The sequence below is a fragment of the Protopterus annectens genome, chromosome 12.part0, assembly GCF_019279795.1.
Source record: "Protopterus annectens isolate FY-2018-M chromosome 12.part0, PAN1.0, whole genome shotgun sequence".
NCBI lineage: Eukaryota > Metazoa > Chordata > Ceratodontiformes > Protopteridae > Protopterus > Protopterus annectens.
This window is the reverse complement of record NC_056746.1, coordinates 1,111,632,482-1,111,652,891: the sequence shown is the minus strand read 5'-3', so window position 1 is coordinate 1,111,652,891 and position 20,410 is coordinate 1,111,632,482. Positions and strand designations below refer to the sequence as shown.

The following is a 20,410-nucleotide window of genomic DNA, read 5'->3' as shown; positions in this document are numbered from 1 at the left end:
TGTGTACACTTACCATAAACGCAGATGTTCGAGTGTATTCACTGTTGCAGTCATTACATTTGGGTTATCCTGCTGGCAGGTTGCCCTCAGTCGGCCTGAATTCCAAAGTCTTGGGTCCTGCGGCGGCTGCTGTCGCCCCTTCCCTGACGTCAGGTCGTCAGGGTATAAGATGCAGCCGACGCCATTTTCTTCAGTTTTTCTTGCCCCAGATGTCAGGTGTCCCCAAAAGGGTATGCTAAATATATGTAAGTAACGCATACATGCATCAAAATAAACTTTACCTTCATCTATAAGCAAATACACCACATAGGTTGTATAGATCAGAGAAGGAAAGATAAGTTCCTGCAAAAATAAGGGGGGTGGTGGGTGGGTAACCTGGACTGCAACAGTGAATACACTCGAACATCTACATTTATGGTAAGTGTAAACAACTGTACTATGTTCTTCGTGTTTCACTGTTGCAGTCATTACATTTGGGTAGATTCCCAAAGCTATGGATGGGAGGATGGAACTAAATAGCATTAGGGGCGGCGATGAGGCCCTGCAGAACTGCAGTGGCAAAGCCTGCCCTGGATTTAGAGTAAAGTGGCAGATTGTAATGTTTTGTAAAGGTATGCACTGAACTCCAAGTAGCAGCCTCTAAAATTGGTTGGTACTCCCCTGAAAAAGGCTGCAGAAGTGGCTGCAGCTCTGGTTGAATGTGGCCTAATGTCCTTAGGCACAGGTTTGCCATGCTGAGAGTAGCAGAAATGAATGCAGTGACCTATCCACTTTGAAATAGTCTGCTTGGAGATGGCCTTTCCTTGTGATCCTGCAGCATATGCCACTAGTAATCGTTCTGTCTTTCTGAAAACTTTAGTTTTATCCAAGTAGAATCTAAGTTGTCTGTGTACGTCCAAAGAATGCAGAATTTTCTCCCCCTTGTTCTGTGGATTTGGATAAAAAGTTGGCAAATTAATAGTCTGGTTAAGGGCTACACTGGATACTACCTTAGGCATAAATGTAGGGTTTGTCCTCAGAGAGACTCTGTCCAGATAAAAAATGATAAAGGGTTCCACAGCCATGAGAGCCTGTAGCTCTGACACTCGTCTTGCAAAAGTTATTGCTAGGTGCAGAGCTGTTTTCCAAGTTAAAAACTTTATATCTGCAGTAACAGCTGGCTCAAAAGGAGGTAAGATGAGTTTTTCCAAAGCATAATTAGGTCCCATGCAGGTGTTGGTGTTCTCCTTGGAGGCCTTACATTTTTGGCTCCTCTGAGGTACTGCCTTAATAAAGGATGAGGAAAGAGTGGTGGCTCTGTATTGTAATGAGCCGAAATGGCAGAGGCATGAATTTTAATTGATGAGAAAGATAGGCCTTTGTCCAGCATCTCAGTTAAGTATTGCAAAATCTAAGGAATATTTGGGACAGCTGTATCAGTTCCTTGAGCTTGGTTCCAAGCACAAAACCTCTTCCATTTTCCAGCACTAGGCCTTCTGGCTTCTAAAATGACATCCATCACAGCTTTACTGAGAGGTGTGCTTTGTATGGCTACATTATCTGCCATGCTGCCAGGTTTAGGGTCCTGAGTTGGCTGTGCAGAATCTGATTGTTTTATTGGGACAGTAGATGAGGTATTTGAGGTAAGGTCCAGACTGGGCATTGAGACAAGTTCCTTAAGATTGGATACCAGTACTGGCGTGGCCAGTCTGGGGCAATCAGAATCATTTTTGGTTTCTCCTGTCTGACCTTTACGAGTACTTTGCGGAGGAGAGGCAGTGGAGGAAAGGCATATACTGATAGGTTTGTCCAGCTGAAAGATAAGGCATTCACTTTCCATGCTTGTCTGTGATAAGTCCTTGTGCAGAATCTTTTTAGTTGATTGTTGTGAGGGGAGGCAAAAAGATCTATGTCCGGGCGTCCCCATTTCTTTGTTATCATGCTGAAGACTTGTGGATCCAGGTGCCACTCGTGGGGATCCATGAGGTTTCTGCTTAGTTCGTCTGTCAGAGTATTTTCCTTTCCTGGCAGGAACTGTGCCTGCAGATGAACTTGGTAAGTCAATGCTGTGTCCCATAAAGCCATGGCTAGTCTGCAAAGGGGGTAAGAGTGAGTGTCCCCCTGCTTGTTTATGTACCCCATGACTGTGGTGTTGTCTGTCTTTATCAGAAGTTGTCCCGGATGAATTAGGTCCTTGAAGGCTATCAGGGCATTTTGAACAGCTAGCATCTCCTTTTGATTGATATGTAGATGCATTTGGTTTGAGGACCAGATGCCCTGAATACCTCTTCCTGCCATGTGGGCCCCCCCAGGCATAATCTGATGTATCCGTTGTAATGTTCTGCCTGGCTGGGGGTATTGAGAATGGCTGTCCCTTGTTTTGGTGACAAGCCTTTCCCCACCATCATAACTCCTGTTGCAGGCAGGGAATGAGAGAAATCATTGTTTCCAGGCTGTGGCAATGTTGTGTCCAGACACTTTTTAGGTACCACTGAAGTTTCCTCATATACAGTCTTGCATATGGAATTAGTAGGATACAGGATGCCATGAAGCCCAAAGCCTGCAGAATTTTTCTTGCAGATAACTGGGCCTTTGTTGCCATTTCCTTGAAGTAGGTAGTCAGTTGCCTTTGTTTGTCTGGCTTGAGATAAGCCATCTGGGCAGTTGTATTTAAGCTTGCACCCAGGAATACTATCTCTTGTGAGGGTACTAGTTTTGATTTCTTTTCATTGACTGTGCACCCTAGGCATGTTAAAAGTTTCTTCACAAATGCTAGATGCTGTAGTAAAATGTTCTTGTTCTCTGCTTGAATGAGGCAGTCAGCCAAGTAAGGATATATTTGTATTCCTCTTTGTCTGCAGTAAGCAATTACTAGTGCCAGGCACTTTGTGAAGACCCTGGGCACAGTAGATAAGCCAAAGGGCAGTGCAGAGAATTGGTAATGCTTTGAGCCAACCTTGAATCTGAGGTATCTTCTGCATGATTGTCTGATTGGGACATGCAGGTATGCCTCTTTTAGGTCTAAAGTCAAGAGCCAAGCCTTGCTGCCCAGCATAGGCAGAAGCTGCTGCAAGGTCAACATCTTGAATTTGGGTATATCCAGGTAAGTGTTCAGAATAGATAGGTCCAGAATTGGTCTCCATGCTTTGTCCTTTCTGGGTACCAAGAACAGTCTTGAGTAAAATCCTTGTCTCTGCTCTTGCTGTGGCACTTGTTGAATAGCCCCCATGTGCATGAGAGATGCAACTTGTTTTTGAGCCTCTGCCCATTGATTTTTTGGCAGGTCTGGCCAACTGTTTGTCCTTGTCAGGGTATGGAAGTGCAACTTGTAGCCTTGTGACACTATATCTAGAACCCATTTGTCCTGGGTAATAATGTGCCAATTTCGAGAAAAAAGTGCTAGTTTTCCCCCTAAGGGTGCTGTCAGAAGATAAGTGCTTGGCACAGGCAGGGGGAAGTCATTGGGACTTTTCCTGTATGGTTGTGATTTGTCCTCTCCGCTTAGACCTGTATGAACCTTGTGGCTGGGATCTGTCTCTAGGGCATCTGGATCTGCCCCTTTGAGGTATGTCTGACACTGGAAAGGACCAATTCTTTGTAGGCCAGTGTCTGCTAAACCTAGGAGGCTGTACCTGTAAGAATTCCTTGACTGTTTGCATAGATTTAGCTTTGTCATCCATTTTCTTTAACACCTCTTCTGCCTTAACACCAAACAGGGTATCATGCTGTAATGGAGCATCTAATAATTTTGCTTTGACATGATCAGGCAGATTTTGTTCCTTTAACCAAGCATGCCTAATGACAGAACCCGTAACGGCGGCCCTGCAGGAGGCCTCTAGAGAATCAAAACCACATTGCAAAGTATGCTTTCCAACTTGTTCAGCTGCATGCAATAAATCCTGCATTTCTTTGTTTTCTGTACATTCAGAATTTATCAACATTTTCTGTTTAAGCAGTGTCATGATATATTGCTGATATATGAGCATATGAAACTGGCAATTTAAGATCCTTATAGCCAAGATAGCAGATGTGCAAACCTTTTTTCCCCCATCTGTCTAGTGCCCTAGAATCTCTGTCAGAGGGGGTAGGGTTTTTTGCAGTGGAAGCCTTGACCCCCCTTGGGACCCTGAGAAATAGTTTCTGGGTCTACAGCAGGGTTTTTGAAAAGGAATTTGTGAGAGTCAGGAACCCTGTAGTATCTGTCCGGCTTAACAGGAGCTGGAGGTAAGGAGTCAGGGGTCAGACTAGACTCTGAAAACACAATCTACAATGTCTAACACAGGTGGAATAGCTAGAGGCCTGTGTTGAGGTAGTAAAAGGAAGTCCCCGAGCCTTTTCTTAGATTCTGAAAAATCTTGGCTCTCCCAGTGGAAATGCTCCCTCATGGTATGCAAGGTTTCCCCAAAAGAGTAGTCATCAGGAGGAGAAGCTGAAGGAATAGATTCTTCAGCATCAGAATCCTCATAGGAAGGTAGAGAATATTCCTGATCAGAAGAGGAATCAGATGAAATGGAAACCTGATCTGAAGATTCATAGTCTGTCTCTTGCCTAGGCCTCTTAACAGGAGGGGAATTGGACCCCCTGATCAAGCTAATTAAGTCTTCGGCCATTTTGAGCATCTGTTTTTTTGGGCATGGAGGCCTGTCCATGAGGCTGTTGAACTTGTTTCTTTGTCTTTAAAGGTACTTTAGTCTTTGCCTTTAAAGGTGCTTTAGTCTTTGCCTTTGAAGCTATAGTCGTTTTAATGTAGAATTGTTTAGGTCTGAATACACCCTCAGAAGCCAATGCCTGCTCAGTGGCTCCAGACCCATCTGAGGGAATAGTCTCTGAGGCGCCAATACTTTGAGCTTCTAGCGGCCTTGCCGACTCCACGTGGGTGTTGGTAGCGGCCTGCGACTCTAAAGTAGCAGGCGCCAGGGGCTGCGAAAGCGCCTCACTGAGAACCGGTGACTGGCTTAGGTGAAGCCTCTTCGTCGGTTTTGGACCTCGGTAGCCTGTCTTTTTCTTTGCGTTTTTTGTGAACTCCGGTTGTCAGATGGCTATCCGACGACATTGTATAATTAATCTTTGGCCAAAATAGCTTAATGCAAAACCGTACCGACGCTTAATAGTGCGTTGGTTAAATCTAGCACAAAACCGACAACTAGCTACGTCGAGGTTAGGGCCTAGGCAAGGAATACAGTAAGAATTAAAGTCCTTATGAGGTATTTGCTTCCCACAAGAAGTACAGTTATTAACTTTTTCTGACATCGGACTGGAGCAAGAAAAAAGTTTCCCCAACGGGGTACTTAGCTTTTAATGAAGACTTTGGATCTGAAATTCGAACACAAAACTCTCAGGAGTCGGCCGACCGGCACTTGCAAACTGCTTCTGCCACCGCACGGCAAGACTGACTGAAGAAAATGGCGTCGGTTGCATCTTTTATACCCCTGACGACCTGACGTCAGGGAAGGGGTGACAGCAACTGATGCAGGACCCAAGACTTTGGAATTCAGGCTGACTGAGGGCAACCTGCCAGCAGGATAACCCAAACGTAATGACTGCAACAGTGAAACATGAAGAACATCACAGAATCAGCAATGTTGTTTGCAAAAAAGTTAAAAATACTTCAGTGCAGACTTGCTTGCATGGTACTTCAGCGTGGTTTCCTGTTCAGCCGCACTAAAGTAATATTGATTCCTATACCATTAGCTCCTCCCCACCATCACCATCTTAGGTAATAAATCCACAGTCCTAAATAAACCTCAGAAGAACTGTGCACAAGCAGTAGCTTACCAAAGTCTCCACTGTTAAATGGCCCAGATGAAACGCTACACAATCTGGCCTAAAAAGCTAAATTAAATGCAACAAAATTTATCCTGAGTTTGTGCAGTACCAGATTCACTTCCAAAATAGCCCTTCTTTACACAATTCATTACTTTAATCCTTGCATTGAAACAATGAGGAATGAATCACTCATGACTGCTTCAGTCAGTAAATGGGAAACAGACAACACAGGCTACAAGGCTACAAATTAATACTTTTTTCTCATTATTCCAGCTCTCATTTTATACATAAAAATATGTAGGCTGTGCTTCTAATCAAGATGTTGTGGCCTGTCAGCCTGCCTTTACAGTGGAGGTACACCTCGCATTCGGCGGATGAAGTTTGCCAGCCGTACAGTTAGTCTGCTGCCACTCTGTTCATCAATCTGGAAAGTCCGAGTGAGGAGATTATAAAGGGAACCATAGCCCACTGCAACCACAGTGCAGGTCAAACAGATGACATTGTAAGGCATGCTAAAGTCTGGAGTGGGAAGGTTCACGAGTAACGGCTCCGTGTACAGACGTACAAAATAGGAAGAGTCATCAGAGAAGGGGAATCTAAAAAAGGAAGAAAATCCACATCAGTAATCAGCAATGCATGCCGTTTCACAAAAGAGAATTTGGAATGAATCCATATTACACAGAGAACCAAAAATTATTTACAGTTCAAAACTTCTCTACACTTGAATCCCACAAACAGATTTAAATTCCTACACTTCCTTCATGAACACTACAGCTATGAATACAGAATCCTTCCCAAATATCTTGAAGTACTAAATGCATAAACATGGTGTTAAGTTCAAATTATTTTGGGGTAGTACCACTGTTTCATGCAAATGTAAACAAAGAGCTACATCTATCCCCATATTCCCACTGTATTCTCTGTTTTTATAGTTCCAGCATACAAAAATATACATTGCTTTGAGTGTATATAACAGAAACTAAGCCTGCCTCAGACATGAGAAAAAGGCCCCTACCTGTGATGCATGCGATTCAATGTTCTGGAGCAAAGTCATGTTCATAAGAAGGTCTGTCTGGGAAATAAGACCAAGAATCTGAAAAAATTACTCTCTTTCCGGAAGAAGGGGTGTGGGCTGTTGTCTCCTCTATGCCCAATATCTCTTAGTGATGGCTGGGAGAGTGAGAAAGTGGCATGTGCACTGTGGAACACTGCAGCACACAACTGCACTACAGATACACACTGGAACCTATGTATTACTCCCCACTTCAAACATCAAGTCCCCGAGAATGAAATGGGAGATAAAATACAGGGGCAACATCACCAAACTAGCTCTGGCTGTCTTCATGTTTTGAATGTTACACGCAGCAGATGACTACATTCCCACACCACCTATTAATCTGTATAAAAAATCCGAAAAGATGCCACAGGAGCCACAGCAACGTAAACCCAAACGAGATTTAATGTTAAAATGTATAACAAGAAACACGACATTGCAACGGACTGCTATAATCCAGAGAAATCACTGAAACAAACAGACAAAAAAAATTGTAACTAGAATTACAGTACTTTGAATTATATATTAAAGAGAACATCGTCCCTAAGGGGCTGCGTACTTGGCAATACCCTATAGGGTTAGAACCTGGGTCTGACTTCCACAAAGACCTGATTTGTTTGTTTAACACTCAAGGGTTGGAACTTTTAAAAATAATGTGTAAACATTACCAATTACACATTAACAGTTTGGCTGGTGAAGCCATGGAATTAGACAAAGAAATTAAAAATGACATTGTATTTGACCGTTATAATTATGATTATAAATGTATTTTTTCAAGCATTTCACAACAGTTAGAGAAACGTAAGGAAACTAAACTTAAAAAACTTAGAAGGGATTTAAAGGAGTATGAAGAGGGAACGGCCTACCCCAAACCACCCCCTTCTCAAGTTCGGAATGCTACAAGTCATTTTAATCATACCTTTCTAAACAATAATAATTCCAACCCCAACAGTGAAGATATGTTGGTTTCTAGACCTGGGACAAGCCATGACGAGCCCATAGAGAACTTTAACACGGGCAATAACGATAACCTTGAAAGAGGTAATTTTCAAAACGAGCCACACCACCAGTCAAAAAACTACCAGGGATGGAAGGGGAAGAACCGGAACAATTACAGAGGGAAGCAAACAAAATTTTACAATACACGTGCAGCCAGAAACAGGATGAGATAACAGATGATTTAATAACAGGTGAACGGGTGCATACATTTATTCCCTCAAACTAAAATATTGTAACAAATTTGAATGCTGACTTCAAGATCTACAATTACACAGACTTTGACATTGACAAAAATCTGGTTGAATTATTTGCCAAAGAACTTTTGCCCCTTCGAACAGAGGTGACATAGCAGAAACATTGTTAGAATTTAAACTTTACATTAGAAAACTGAACTTGACTGTTTTATTGGGTAACACCACACGCAACAGACAAGAGTTAAGGATAGCAAATATGTACAACCCACCTACACACCCACTTATTCACTTATTTGACTACATGTGCGAATTTGAAATTAGGATGTTGTTTAGCAATAACAACAACTCTGCAAGCAGCAGTAATTTATCTGCAGAAGATAGGATGATGCTAACACAGTTTAAAAACTTACCAATTTGCATTATGAAACCTGATAAAGGGGGTGGGTTAGTAGTAATGGGTACAAGACAGTACACCGAAAAGATGTTGAAATTACTCGAAGGACAGGCCTATCAAAAAGTGAGTTTAAATGAGTTAAACATAGCTCATAATAGAATTAAAATGTTTATAAATGACCTGTTCATTGATGCTCTAACAGACATACATACAAACAACTATCTAACTAACTCTCTACCTAAACAGTCATCTTTGTTCGGAGTTCCAAAAATTCATAAGGACATCAATGACCCTCCCATGAGTGCACTTGTAGATGCCCGTCAATCCATTACATACCCCTGTGCCAAAGTTATAGATTCTATACTGAAAACATATGTCAGCAAAGAAAAACAAGTATGTAAAGACTTGTGGACATTTTTAGAGCAAATTAATGCACTTGAGTTTAAAGCAGACAATAATTTTCTGACAGTGGATGTCTGATTTATATATATCAATTCCATACGACACAGGCATGGGATGGGTCATTGAATTTATTAGATCAAAAGGGGCAAATGATACAGAACAAAGACTAATTGAACAATTATTAGGAATTGTTCTGGAGTACAACTTTTTTGCATTTAATAATGATATATATTTGCAAAGAGTTGGGGTGGCTATGGGGTCCCCATGTGGAGGTAGTTTTGCAAACCTCGTTATGGCATACTGGGAACATAAATTTGTTTTAGAAAATGTGAGTTTAAAAACTAGAATTTCCTTTTACACACGCTACCTGGATGATATTTTCATCATCATTACAGGTGGACTTGAGGTAGCACAAGAAATAGTGAGATTTCTCAATGAAACAACTGAATTTTTGAAATTCACTAGTGAGTTTCAGGAGTTCACTATTAGTTAACTCGATGTTGAACTTCATAAGGACATTCAAATTCAACATTACACAGCTAACATTTATAGAAAAAGTACATACTCTAAATCATTCTTGCATTATAGTAGCTCACACCCATTACATCAGAAAAAATCTGTAGTAAAAGGACAATTGGTACGGGTAGCAAGAATGATTACTCTGCAGAGTGATTTTATAGCAGAATGTAACAATTTTTGTAATATGTTCATACATATGGGTTACCCTATTGACTTAGTTCAAAACATCACCATCGAGGTTCAAAATAAATGTGAGAAAGGAATATATATACCTATTTTAAACAAAGGAATACAGACAGTGTCAACAACCCTGGATACTGTCATAGCCCAAGTGCCATTAACACACATTGAGGATATCAACACCCCACATGAGGACCACATACGCAGAGCTAGGCCTGACATCAGTGTAACTAATGGATATGTCAGTTTTGTTTTGACATACAATCTAAAAACTAAAGATATTCTGGGCATTTTAAAGAAAAACTGGCATCTGTTTTCAACAGACAGAGAAATAGCACAAAAAGTAGGAGAATTTCCAACAATCACATATAAAAGAGGTAAAAACCTAAAGAACATCTTAGAAAGACAATATTGCAGTATACTAAGGAGTGTAGGCATGTCAAGATGTGAAATGTGCAACTACTGTAAATATATAGACATAGGAAATAAATTCTCAATTAGAGATAGAACCTATGTACTTAAAAAGAGATATAACTGCAACTCACGATCATTAGTTTATATAGCTCAATTAGAGATAGAACCTATGTACTTAAAAAGAGATACAACTGTAACTCACGATCAGTAGTTTATATAGCCCAATGCCAAATATGCACTTTTTTTATGTGGGCAAAACTGACAGAAGATTACGTGACAGAATTTATGATCATGTATATGCAATAAGTAGATGTAAACCAGACAATGCTCTAGCAAAACATTGTATGGAGTATGTCAACCATTCATTCAAGTTCAAAATCATTGAACAAATACTAGATCAGGAAGACCAAGAGCAAACTATGATAAAAGGTGGCTTAAAATCTTTACTTTTAGAGAAAATTGAATTATTATGGCAATTAAGATTAGATGCATGCAGGCCACCAGGGTTAAACGAATTATATTTGTTAACTTGCATATTGAAATTAAGAAACTGGTTACGTTAAAAGTGTAAGTATAAGTTTCGTACAGTAAAACATCCCGACCTTTTAAACTTACATCAAACCCCAGTTGTGGCAGTATTGACATAGTGTTGCACCTACATATATATTATAAAAACATTACATAAAAAATACCTTATTTAAATACATTTGTAAGGGTTACTTAGACTGTGTGCCACATGTAAACATAGATAGTGTTTGTTTACAAATAAAGTTTTAAGGATACCTAGATGCACACACTATATAAATATATTTTCAAACATATTGGAAAGGGCCAACTATATTGTATGCTATAAGTACATATAGATAGTGTCCGTTCATAAACAAATTACCAAGTGTGGCTATAACATCAACACACTTTTTATACAATAGTTTATAGAATTTCGTAAGAGTAGATTGTCGTTATCAATGAACGAATGAACAAGAAGTTAAATAGGTGTTCACATAATCTAACAAAGGCTTTTTAGACAAATGTTTTTTTATACAAAAGTTTTTTTTACATACAAAGGTTTTTAAATATTATTTATATATTTTTTGAACAGTATGTAAAAGCTATGCAGTATTTTAATGTTTAAAGGTTGCATAGAAGTGTTAGGTTGCTAACAGAGACATCTATAATATGAATATAATTTCAAAGGAAATGGTTCCTGATCTAACAAAGAGTTAATTTTAAACAGAACCTTAATCATGTGACCTACACATTATATACATAGTATCGCATTCATGGTGTATTTGTATCTGAAGAAGTCTGCCTATTGGTGCAGACGAAAAGCGCTTAATACACCAGTCCGTTTCAATGATATCTGTGGATTATAGCAGTCCGTTGCAGTGTTGTGTTTCTTGTTATACATTTTAACATTAAATCTAGTTTGGGTTTCCATTGCTGTGGCTCCTGTGGCATCTTTTTGGATTTTTTATACAGTTTATTGTTCGTTTTTGAGTGAACACCTATTAATCTGTTAGCATTCCTTGTGAAGGTTTAAAGTGAGGTTAGGAATTATTTTATCAACTGATATCCATGCAGGTGATCTGAACAAATGGAATTTTACTGACCACAAACTGAAGATTAAAGCAAAAATTAATCAGTTAGTATGACAATAATTAATACAACAGCAGGTTATACCAAAGCAACATAACTAAAAATAAGCCATTTCTGCAGTGTTCTCTCAGTCAAGATATGTCACTGCCTCTTTCAAAACCAAAGCAGAAGCAGTAGCAGTAAAAGTTGAAGAAGCTTAAATGTTGGCTCACCTATCTTCACAGTGGGTGCGTTTCCTGCTCAGCTACACACCCTGGTAGAGGCCAAGGTTTCTAGAGGAGGAAAACAAGAGAGTAAAGGTGATAGGAAAGCAGTAGGAGAGTAGGGCAGTGGGTAGTGGAGGAGCATGGGAGAATGAAGAGTTATGCAGTAGGGCCGCAGTCTCTATCTCTGCCTCAACAAAAGGGGGATGGACAGATCGCTAGAACAACTACGCTTTTAAACCAAGATGGAAGGGGGTAAGAAATGTACCACTATTACAAGATTACAAGGGAGCAGTAAATAATTACAGGAGGAGAAGGAGGCAAAGCAGGGATAAGGAGTCACTGAAGGTGGAGGTAAATAGCAGAGCCTTAAAAAAAAAAAAAAAAAAAGGCGCTAGGTATACAAAACAAGAAGTGACAAATTATGACAATGGCAAGAAAAAAAGAGAGAAAGAAAATGGAAGCTATTTTAGCAACAAAAAAGCAACAAAAGGAGAAAAGGGAGCTAATGAGGAATACAGAAAAGAAACATGAGTGAAGGGAAGGGAAGGGAAAGAGAATAAGATAAAGATAAAAAAGGTTAGTGAATACTATCAAGGACTGGGGTTTATGTAGCGAAGGAGGTTTACTGTCAACATTTCTGACTGCATTCACGCAAACTGGGATGGTCGAAAGGCTATTTTCCAGTTTATGGAAGGCCAAAACGAAAATCGTTGACTCCACAACAGTGAATGCTAGTTTTGCTTGGAGATCGCAGTACAGTGGATCGGGAAATGTACCCATTTCCTCACTGCAGTGCTATCTTGGGGTTTGTATATATAAATAGCAAGGGGTCGACACAGTGGAACTCTGGTCCGCTAATGATTGGCAATAGATTTTTTTTATGGTGCTGAGTTGCTAGCCTGACGCCCAACCTTCAACAGAGGCACGCCCATTAACGCATGTCTTTCGGAGGCCACTCAACCGCGGGGAGGACATGCAGACTCCACACAGAAGGCACTCCAGCCGAGAATCGAACAGGAGAACCTCTTGCTGTGAGGCAACAATGCTATCGCTGTACCACCGCGCAAAATGTAAACTTGTCATTAACTAACAGCAGCATTATGTAATGAGGTATGGACATTTTTTCGGGGGAAAGCAATCTGCAAATATACAACAGTTACACATAAATTGAACATTAGGCCAATATTGTGACTGACTAGTGTAATAAATAATCATGCACATAGTTTTAAGGAGAATTTCTACTCTAGCAACCTTTGCATGCCACTTTATAGCCTTGCAGTTTTCACGTTCCTACTTTTTTTTTTTTTTTTTTTTTTTACCACAAATTCTCTTTTCTTCATTTTAAAATATCCAGCCAAAGATATATTACATTGATACCATTTTTTCTTGTCTTAAACACTCCCTCCTTAATATAGCTTAGTATCCACTCATGGAATAACCTTAAAAGGAGTATTTTGCCACTATTTTATTTAAGTAAACTATAAAATAAAATCACAGACTCTATATACACTTGATTCATCACTGATCAATTATTGGTTCGTCCTTGCAATGTGATCTCTAACCTTTTCTTACTTGCTTTCTTTTACAAATATTTCACCATTTGTTTTTTAACTAAGTAACTCTATAATCTTAAATGATTTCACAGTAGTCTAACTTAGAATGAATTACTTGTGTGTATATCACGCATAGACACACACACGTACGTGTGTGTGTGTGTATAACTTCTACTGGTCTATAATCTATACTATCTTACAGATCAGTAAGGACTTTTAATTCTTTTGCTTCCCTGCACTAAATAAAAACATATTAAATTTATTTTACCATGATCAAAAAGAGAAATGTTTCATAGGTGCACAAAAGACAAACTCAATTAAAAGACACAATCCTTGCATCAATGGACTTCCTCACCTTAAATAACAAGTGAAAACAGCACCCTTCAAGTCTGCATCCTTTAAGTTAGTTCTAGGACTTGTGCAGCACTAACGATTTTATTCTGCCATCTGACCAGTAATTTAGCAGCAAAGAATTCCTACTGGGGTTCCTTCTCTGCTTTTGCCACTGTACTATTTCCTTCTCTATCTTTCCTTGTACTTTGTTATTCAACTCTTTACGTTCATAAAACTATTGTAGCACCCCAACTGGACTAGCTTCAGGCTATGATATATACTATATCTTCTTAAGTGTTCCCCCTTTTTGTTGTTGGCTTTTTTATTTTAAGTTAACTTACATTATTACTTGCCTCAAGACCTTCTTTACCGAGAGATGTGGGATCCTGTAAGGTGGCAGCCTCACTGTATACATCATCATTTTGCTCCCCACTCTATCCCATTACCACCTACCACTGATATCACCTCTCCCACAAGTCCCCTCCTCCACTCACCCATCCGCACCTCATGCTAACAAACCCACAACCTCTCCTATTACACAACAGATATTGAATTTGCCCAACTCAATCGTGTAACACGCACTTGACTTAGCCCTCTCAAGAATTCCAGAACAGACAGTTTACTTCACTGATATTATATTACTGTAGGAGTTAAAAGTGTAATAACTACTGCACACATAGATTGGATACTCAGTCTCTCCTTCACCTTCTTCACTACCTCCATACATAGCTTACATTTTTTGTACCTAATGCGTTCCATCTTTTCCTTCCTAACACTTTCTTTATATACCACTTAAATTGGGTACATCCTTCTACCTTCTCAAGATGTTCCCAATAAGAATACCATTACTCATATATCCCAAAGACAAATCTTACTCTTTTGCTCCACCTCTCAGAAACCATTCCAACACCTTCTTTAAATGCCACAGCTAGTGCACCAATGAATATTCAACCTTTAATCGATATTCCAACACACTACAAAGTACTCCTTACTTTTAACTTACATACACATTTACTTACAAAAGAACTCAAAACCTCACTCACACAGGCTTAAAGACCTCCATGTCAAACTACATTATCTAGCCTGCAAAATAAAGCTTTCATAGGATATTCACCTAAACCCTGATGTCATTACTCCTACCAACCAATCCTTCACAATATCATAAATCAATGCCAATAGCAAATCCTTAAAAGCTGACTGCATCAATAACGAATGGTCCACAACAGAAGCCTGTCTCTATTTATAACATCCACACATTGTTGTCATACCCAAAACCTGGTTGAAAGATGACGTATGCCCTTCTTGTATTCAAGATATTCAAACCAACTACAATTTATTACTAGACAACAGAATTAGGAATAGAAATGGAAGTATACTTTTAAATCAGAAAGACCTCATCCATTCAATTTGTACACTACAAAAATGCCAGCCACCCTGACAACAAAAGCCCCAAATGGATCCTTAGCCAGATTACACTGTCTGGTGCCACTGTTTAGATTCTTTCATTTTCATCAATAACTTTAGTGCAACAAAGCTTGCTTAGTATGTTTCCAGAAGACTTTACTGTATTATACTAACGGTACATCAATATTCATTTTTTTAAGGCCGGACTCCCAAATTAAAGAAAATATTTGCAACCCTTGGTCTTAACCAACTCAGCTAAATTTTCAAAACAGGAAATCACACAATGCTAGATCTCATCGAATAATGACAAAAATAAAGCACAGCTACACTTAACACCAACATCCAGCCTAACTCCATAAGTGACCACTGCCCCAGCATCTGTTCCTGGTCTTTCAGAACCAGGAAAGGCACCCCCCCAAAATAATCAAATGCAGACTGTTCCCCCAAAATAAAGTTCAACTGAGCAACTACCTACAGAACATACAGCATGTGTAGGTTCTTGTAGGGTAAACAACTAAAAACAGTTTATCCACCTACAGTATCCTCGTCAAGATTCCTGAAACCATTTTTCCTACTTAAAGTAGTAGGGTTCTGTGCTCACTCAAGCTCCTGGCTAACCAAAGACATAAAACAAAACAAGATGGAAAGGGACTCTACCTAGAAAGCATGGTAACATTACCATTATAGTTTTCATCAAGAATTCCTTATCCTCCTCAGAAAATAGACTAGGAAAGGTACGAATTGTGCCAAAGCATTATATGCAAGACAAACTTCTCTAACCTCAACCATAGCTGTTCTGGAAGGAAATAAAAGCTCACTGGGAGTATCACATACTCCTCTTCCAGCTCAATTAACAAACAGCAAAACAAACATGCAACCTTTTCCAATTACTACAAAAAAAGTACAGTTGTGTACACTTACCATAAATGTAGATGTTAGAGTGTATTCACTGTTGCAGTCATCACATATGGGTTATCTGCCTGCAGGTAGCCCTCAGCCGGCCTGAAAACCAGAGTCTTCGGATTTCTGTGTCGGATGCTGTCTTCCATGACATCATGTCGTCAGGGGTATAAAACATGCAGCTGATGCCATTACATCAGTTTTTCTTGCCCCAGATATCAGGTGCCCCCACAATAGGAAGCATTATATGGTATGGTACACCTCCATCAAAAAGCAACTACACCAGAAAAAATAAATATACCAAACAAGAAGGAAAGGTAGAGCCAAGAGAAGTCAGGGAGGGTAACCAAGACTGCAACAGTGAATACACTCTAACATCTGCATTTATGGTAAGTGTATACAACTGTACTGTGTTCTTCATGTTTCACTGTTGCAGTCGTCTCATTTGGGTTGATTCCCAAAGCTAAGAAAGGGAGGAGGAAGTTGAAGAGCATTATGGCCAGCTATTAAGCCCTGCAAGACTACAGTGGGAAATCCAGCTCTGAATTTAGAAAAGATAGGCATGTGGTAATGCTTGGTGAAGGTATGTACAGATCTCCAGGAATCAGCTTCTAGGATGTCCCTGGTAGGGACTCCACTGAGAAAAGTTGCAGAGGTAGAAGCAGCCCTGGTAGAATGTGATCCTATCCCCTGTGGGCAGGTTTTCCATGGTGCTTGTAGCAGAAATGAATGCAATGGGCTATCGATTTGGAAATGGCTTGCTTGGAAATGGCCTAACCCTCTGCCCCTGCAGCAAAGCCAACTAGCAGCTGTTCAGATTTTCTGAGAGGCTTAGTCCTGTCCAAGTAAAATCTAAGTTGTCTGTGCACGTCCAGAGAGTACAGTATTCATTCACCTTTGTTTTGTGGATTAGGGAAAAAAAATAGGCAAATGAATGGACTGATTTAGGGCCACACTAGACACCACCTTGGGCATAAAGGAAGGATTAGTCCTGAGGGAAACCCTGTCTGCATGGAAGATAATGAAGGGTTCCACTGCCATGAGGGCCTGTAATTCAGACACACTTCTTGCTGAAGTGATGGCTAGAAGAAAGGCTGTTTTCCAAGAAAGGAATTTCAACTCTGCTGTTGCAGCTGGCTCACAGGGGGGAGAGTGAGCTTTTCCAATACAAAGTTAAGGTCCCAGGCTGGAGTGGGAGCTCTCTTGGGGGATCTTAAATGTTTGGCCCCTCTAAGGAATTGTTTTAGCAAGGGGTGAGAGAAGAGGAGTGGCTCAGTATTATAATGTGCGGAAATGCCAGAAGCATGAATTTTAATTGACGAGAAGGATAGGCCCTTGTGGAGCATTTCTGTTAAGTACTGCAGAATATGAGGTAAGCTGGGCACTGTTGTGCCCATCCCGAGCCTGGCTTCAGGAACAGTATCCTTTCCACTTTTCAGCATAGAATTTTCTAGTACTAGGACTCCTTGCCTCCAGAATGACATCCAGCACCTGCTTACTGAGGGATGCTAGAGGAGAGCTCAAGGAATTAGCCAGGCTACAAGGTTCAGGGTTTGAAGCTGAGGGTGCAGAATCTGGCCCGCCTGCTGGGACAGCAGGGAAGGGGTCTGAGGCAGTTGCCATGGTTGCAGCAGTGTCATACTGTGCAAGAGGGGGTACTAGTGCTGGCGTGGCCAGTCTGGTGCAATCAGTATTGTCCTTGGCTTGTCCTGTTTGATCTTTAGTAGAACCTTTGAGAGGAGAGGCAGAGGGATAAGGCATAAATTAAGAGGCTTTCCCAGGTAAAGGACAGGGCATCCACTTTCCAAGCTTGACTGTGGGGAGTTCTTGTGCAGAATTTGTTCAATTGGTAGTTCTGAGGGGAGGCAAACAGGTCTACCTCTGGAGTCCCCCATTTGTTCCTTAAGAAGTTGAATATTTTGGGTTCTAGTTTCCATTCGTGTGGGTCCATGAGATTTCTGCTAAAGTCATCTGCCAGTGAATTTAGTTTGCCTGGCAGGAATTGAGCTTGTAGGTGTGCATGGTAGCTCAAGGCTGTGTTCCACAGAGCCATGGCTAGTTTGCAGAGAGGGTACGAGTGGGTTCCCCTCTGCTTATGTGCCACATAACTGTGGTGTTGTCTGTCTTTACCAGTAGTTGTCCTGGAAGAATAAGGTCTTTGAAGGTTGTCAGAGTATTCTGTACAGCTAACATTTCTTTTTGATGATATGCAGGTGCATCTGTCTTAGGTTCCATTTGCCCTGAATGCACTGCCCTGCCATGTGAGCCCCCCATGCATAGTCTGATGCGTCTGTTGCTAGGGTTTGGGCGGCAGGAGGTAGAGTGAAAGGGAGCCATTTGTTGTGGTAGCAGGCCTCTGCCCACCAAAGGAACTCTGTCTTCATACAAGGAATGACAGAAATCATTGTTTCCAGGTCCTGAGAATGTTGACATCATAGGCTTTTTAGATACCATTGGAGTTTCCTCATATGCAGTCTTGCATATGGAATTAGTAGAATGCAAGAGGCCATGAACCCCAGGGCTTGCAGTATTTTCCTTGCAGATAGCTGGGGTTTTGTGGTCAATAGTTTGAAGTAGGTTGTCAAATAAACTTTGCTTCCCCAGAGTGAGGAAAGCCATCTGGGAAGTTGTGTTCAAGCTTGCTCCCAGGAATACAATCTGTTGGCAGGGTACTAGGTGAGATTTCTTTTCGTTGATGGTGTACCCCAGTGAGGTTAGAGGTTTCTTTATGAATGTCAGGTGTTGTAATAGCAAGTCCTGGCTTTCTGTCTGAACCAGACAATCGTCCAAGTATGGGTAAATTTGAATATTTCTCTGCCTGCAAAATACAATGGCTGGAGCTAGACACTTTGTGAATACCCTGGGCACAGTAGATAAGCCAAAGGGAGGTGTAGATAACTGATACTGCATGGAGCCTGCACTGAATCATAGGTATTTCCTGCAAGATTCCCTTACTGGGATGTGCAGGTAAGCTTCCTTTAAGTCTATGGTTGCCAGCCAGGCATCCTTGACTAATATAGGAAGAAGCTGTTGAAGAGTTAGCATCCTGAATTTTGGAACTACCAGAAAGGTGTTGAGAATAGAGAGGTCCAGGATAGGATGCCAGGAGTTGTCTTTTCCTGGGTACCAGAAAAAGTCTTGAATAAAAACCTTGTCCCACCTTTGTTCTGCTGGGATGGGTTGAATAGCCCTTATACTGAGAAGAGAGAAAACCTGCTGTTGGGCCTCCATCCACTGACTTGGGGGTAGGTCTGGCCAACCATATGGGGTTGGTAGTGTGTGGAAGTGGAATTAAGGTAACAAGGTCTTCTGCCATTCTAAGCATTTGTTTTTGAGGCATATGGGCCTGAGCCTGGGGTTTGGTCGTCTGTTTTCTAGGCATAGTGTGAGTTTTTGGCCTGGATGAAAACAATGGCGTCAGTTTAATATGAATGTCTGTAGGTCTGAATACACCCTCAGAAGCTGGTGCTTGCACAGTGACTCCAGACCCATCCAAGGTAGAGACAACCGCAAGTTCCATAGTCGAAGAAGCATCTCGCAGCATACCGGACTCCGAAGTGGTCTCAGTAGAGGCCTGCAGCTCTGAAATAGTGGGTATCAGGGGCTGTAAAAGCAACTAGAGTACTGGCGGACTGGCGACTAACTTAACTGAAGCATTGTCAGCATTTTTGGACCTATGCAGTCTGTCTCTGTCTTTATCCTTACGCTTTTTCGGAAGATCGGTAAGCCATTTTGGAGTACACAGAACGAGTATGAAAGTAACTGGCTGCAAAAAAAGCCCAACGATGAATAGTTCGGGCGTTGAACCAGGCACAAAACTGACATCAAAGGACGTCATGGTCTGGGCCTAAACAGGGGATGCAGTACGAATGAAAATCTCTATGAGGTATTTGCTTTCCACAGGTAAGACAATTGTTAACTTTTACTGACATCGGTTAGAGCAAGAAAAAGGATCCCCAATGGGGTACTTATCTTTTTGGAAGACTTCGGGTCTGAAACTCGAAAACATAAATTTCAGGAGACGACCGACTGGCACTTGCGAACTGCTTCTGCTTCGTTCACCACATGGCAAGAAAGACTTGTGTAATAGCGTCGGCTGCATGTTTTATAGCCCTGACGTCATGGAAGAAGAGACAGCATCCGATGCAGAAATCCAAAGACTCTGGTATTCAAGCCAGCTAAGGGCTACCTGCAGACGGATAACTCAAATGTGATGACTGCAACAGTGAAACATGAAGAACATCTTTATTCTCTTCACAATAAAAGATATTACTAATTCCTTCCCTCCACTTTTGCTCAACTTTCAATCAGAAATTTCAGAGTCTCCCCCACACCTTTATTCTTGGTTGAACATGCCGCCACCTTTTACATCTCCACAATATCTAATAATGAAACCAAATAATGTCTCTAATCTAAATCCTTCTGTCTCCAATTTTTCTAAACTGAATCAAACATTTTTCAGACTGGAAGATGAAAAAAATTGCAAAAACACTATCACATATATCTATCTCTGGCAA

At 40.8% G+C, this 20,410-nt stretch overlaps 1 protein-coding gene across 1 annotated transcript in view; it reads right to left on the bottom strand.

The window, feature by feature from the left end:
• Window positions 1–5,880: 5,880 nt before the first annotated feature.
• PIGT (phosphatidylinositol glycan anchor biosynthesis class T) overlaps window positions 5,881–20,410 on the bottom strand; it is a 573,188-nt gene continuing 558,658 nt past the window's right edge. Inside the window, exon 12 of the mRNA XM_044090119.1 lies at window positions 5,881–6,341. Coding sequence (XP_043946054.1) covers window positions 6,089–6,341 — 253 coding nt within the window. The 3' untranslated portion in view covers window positions 5,881–6,088. The remainder of the gene's footprint in view (window positions 6,342–20,410) is intronic.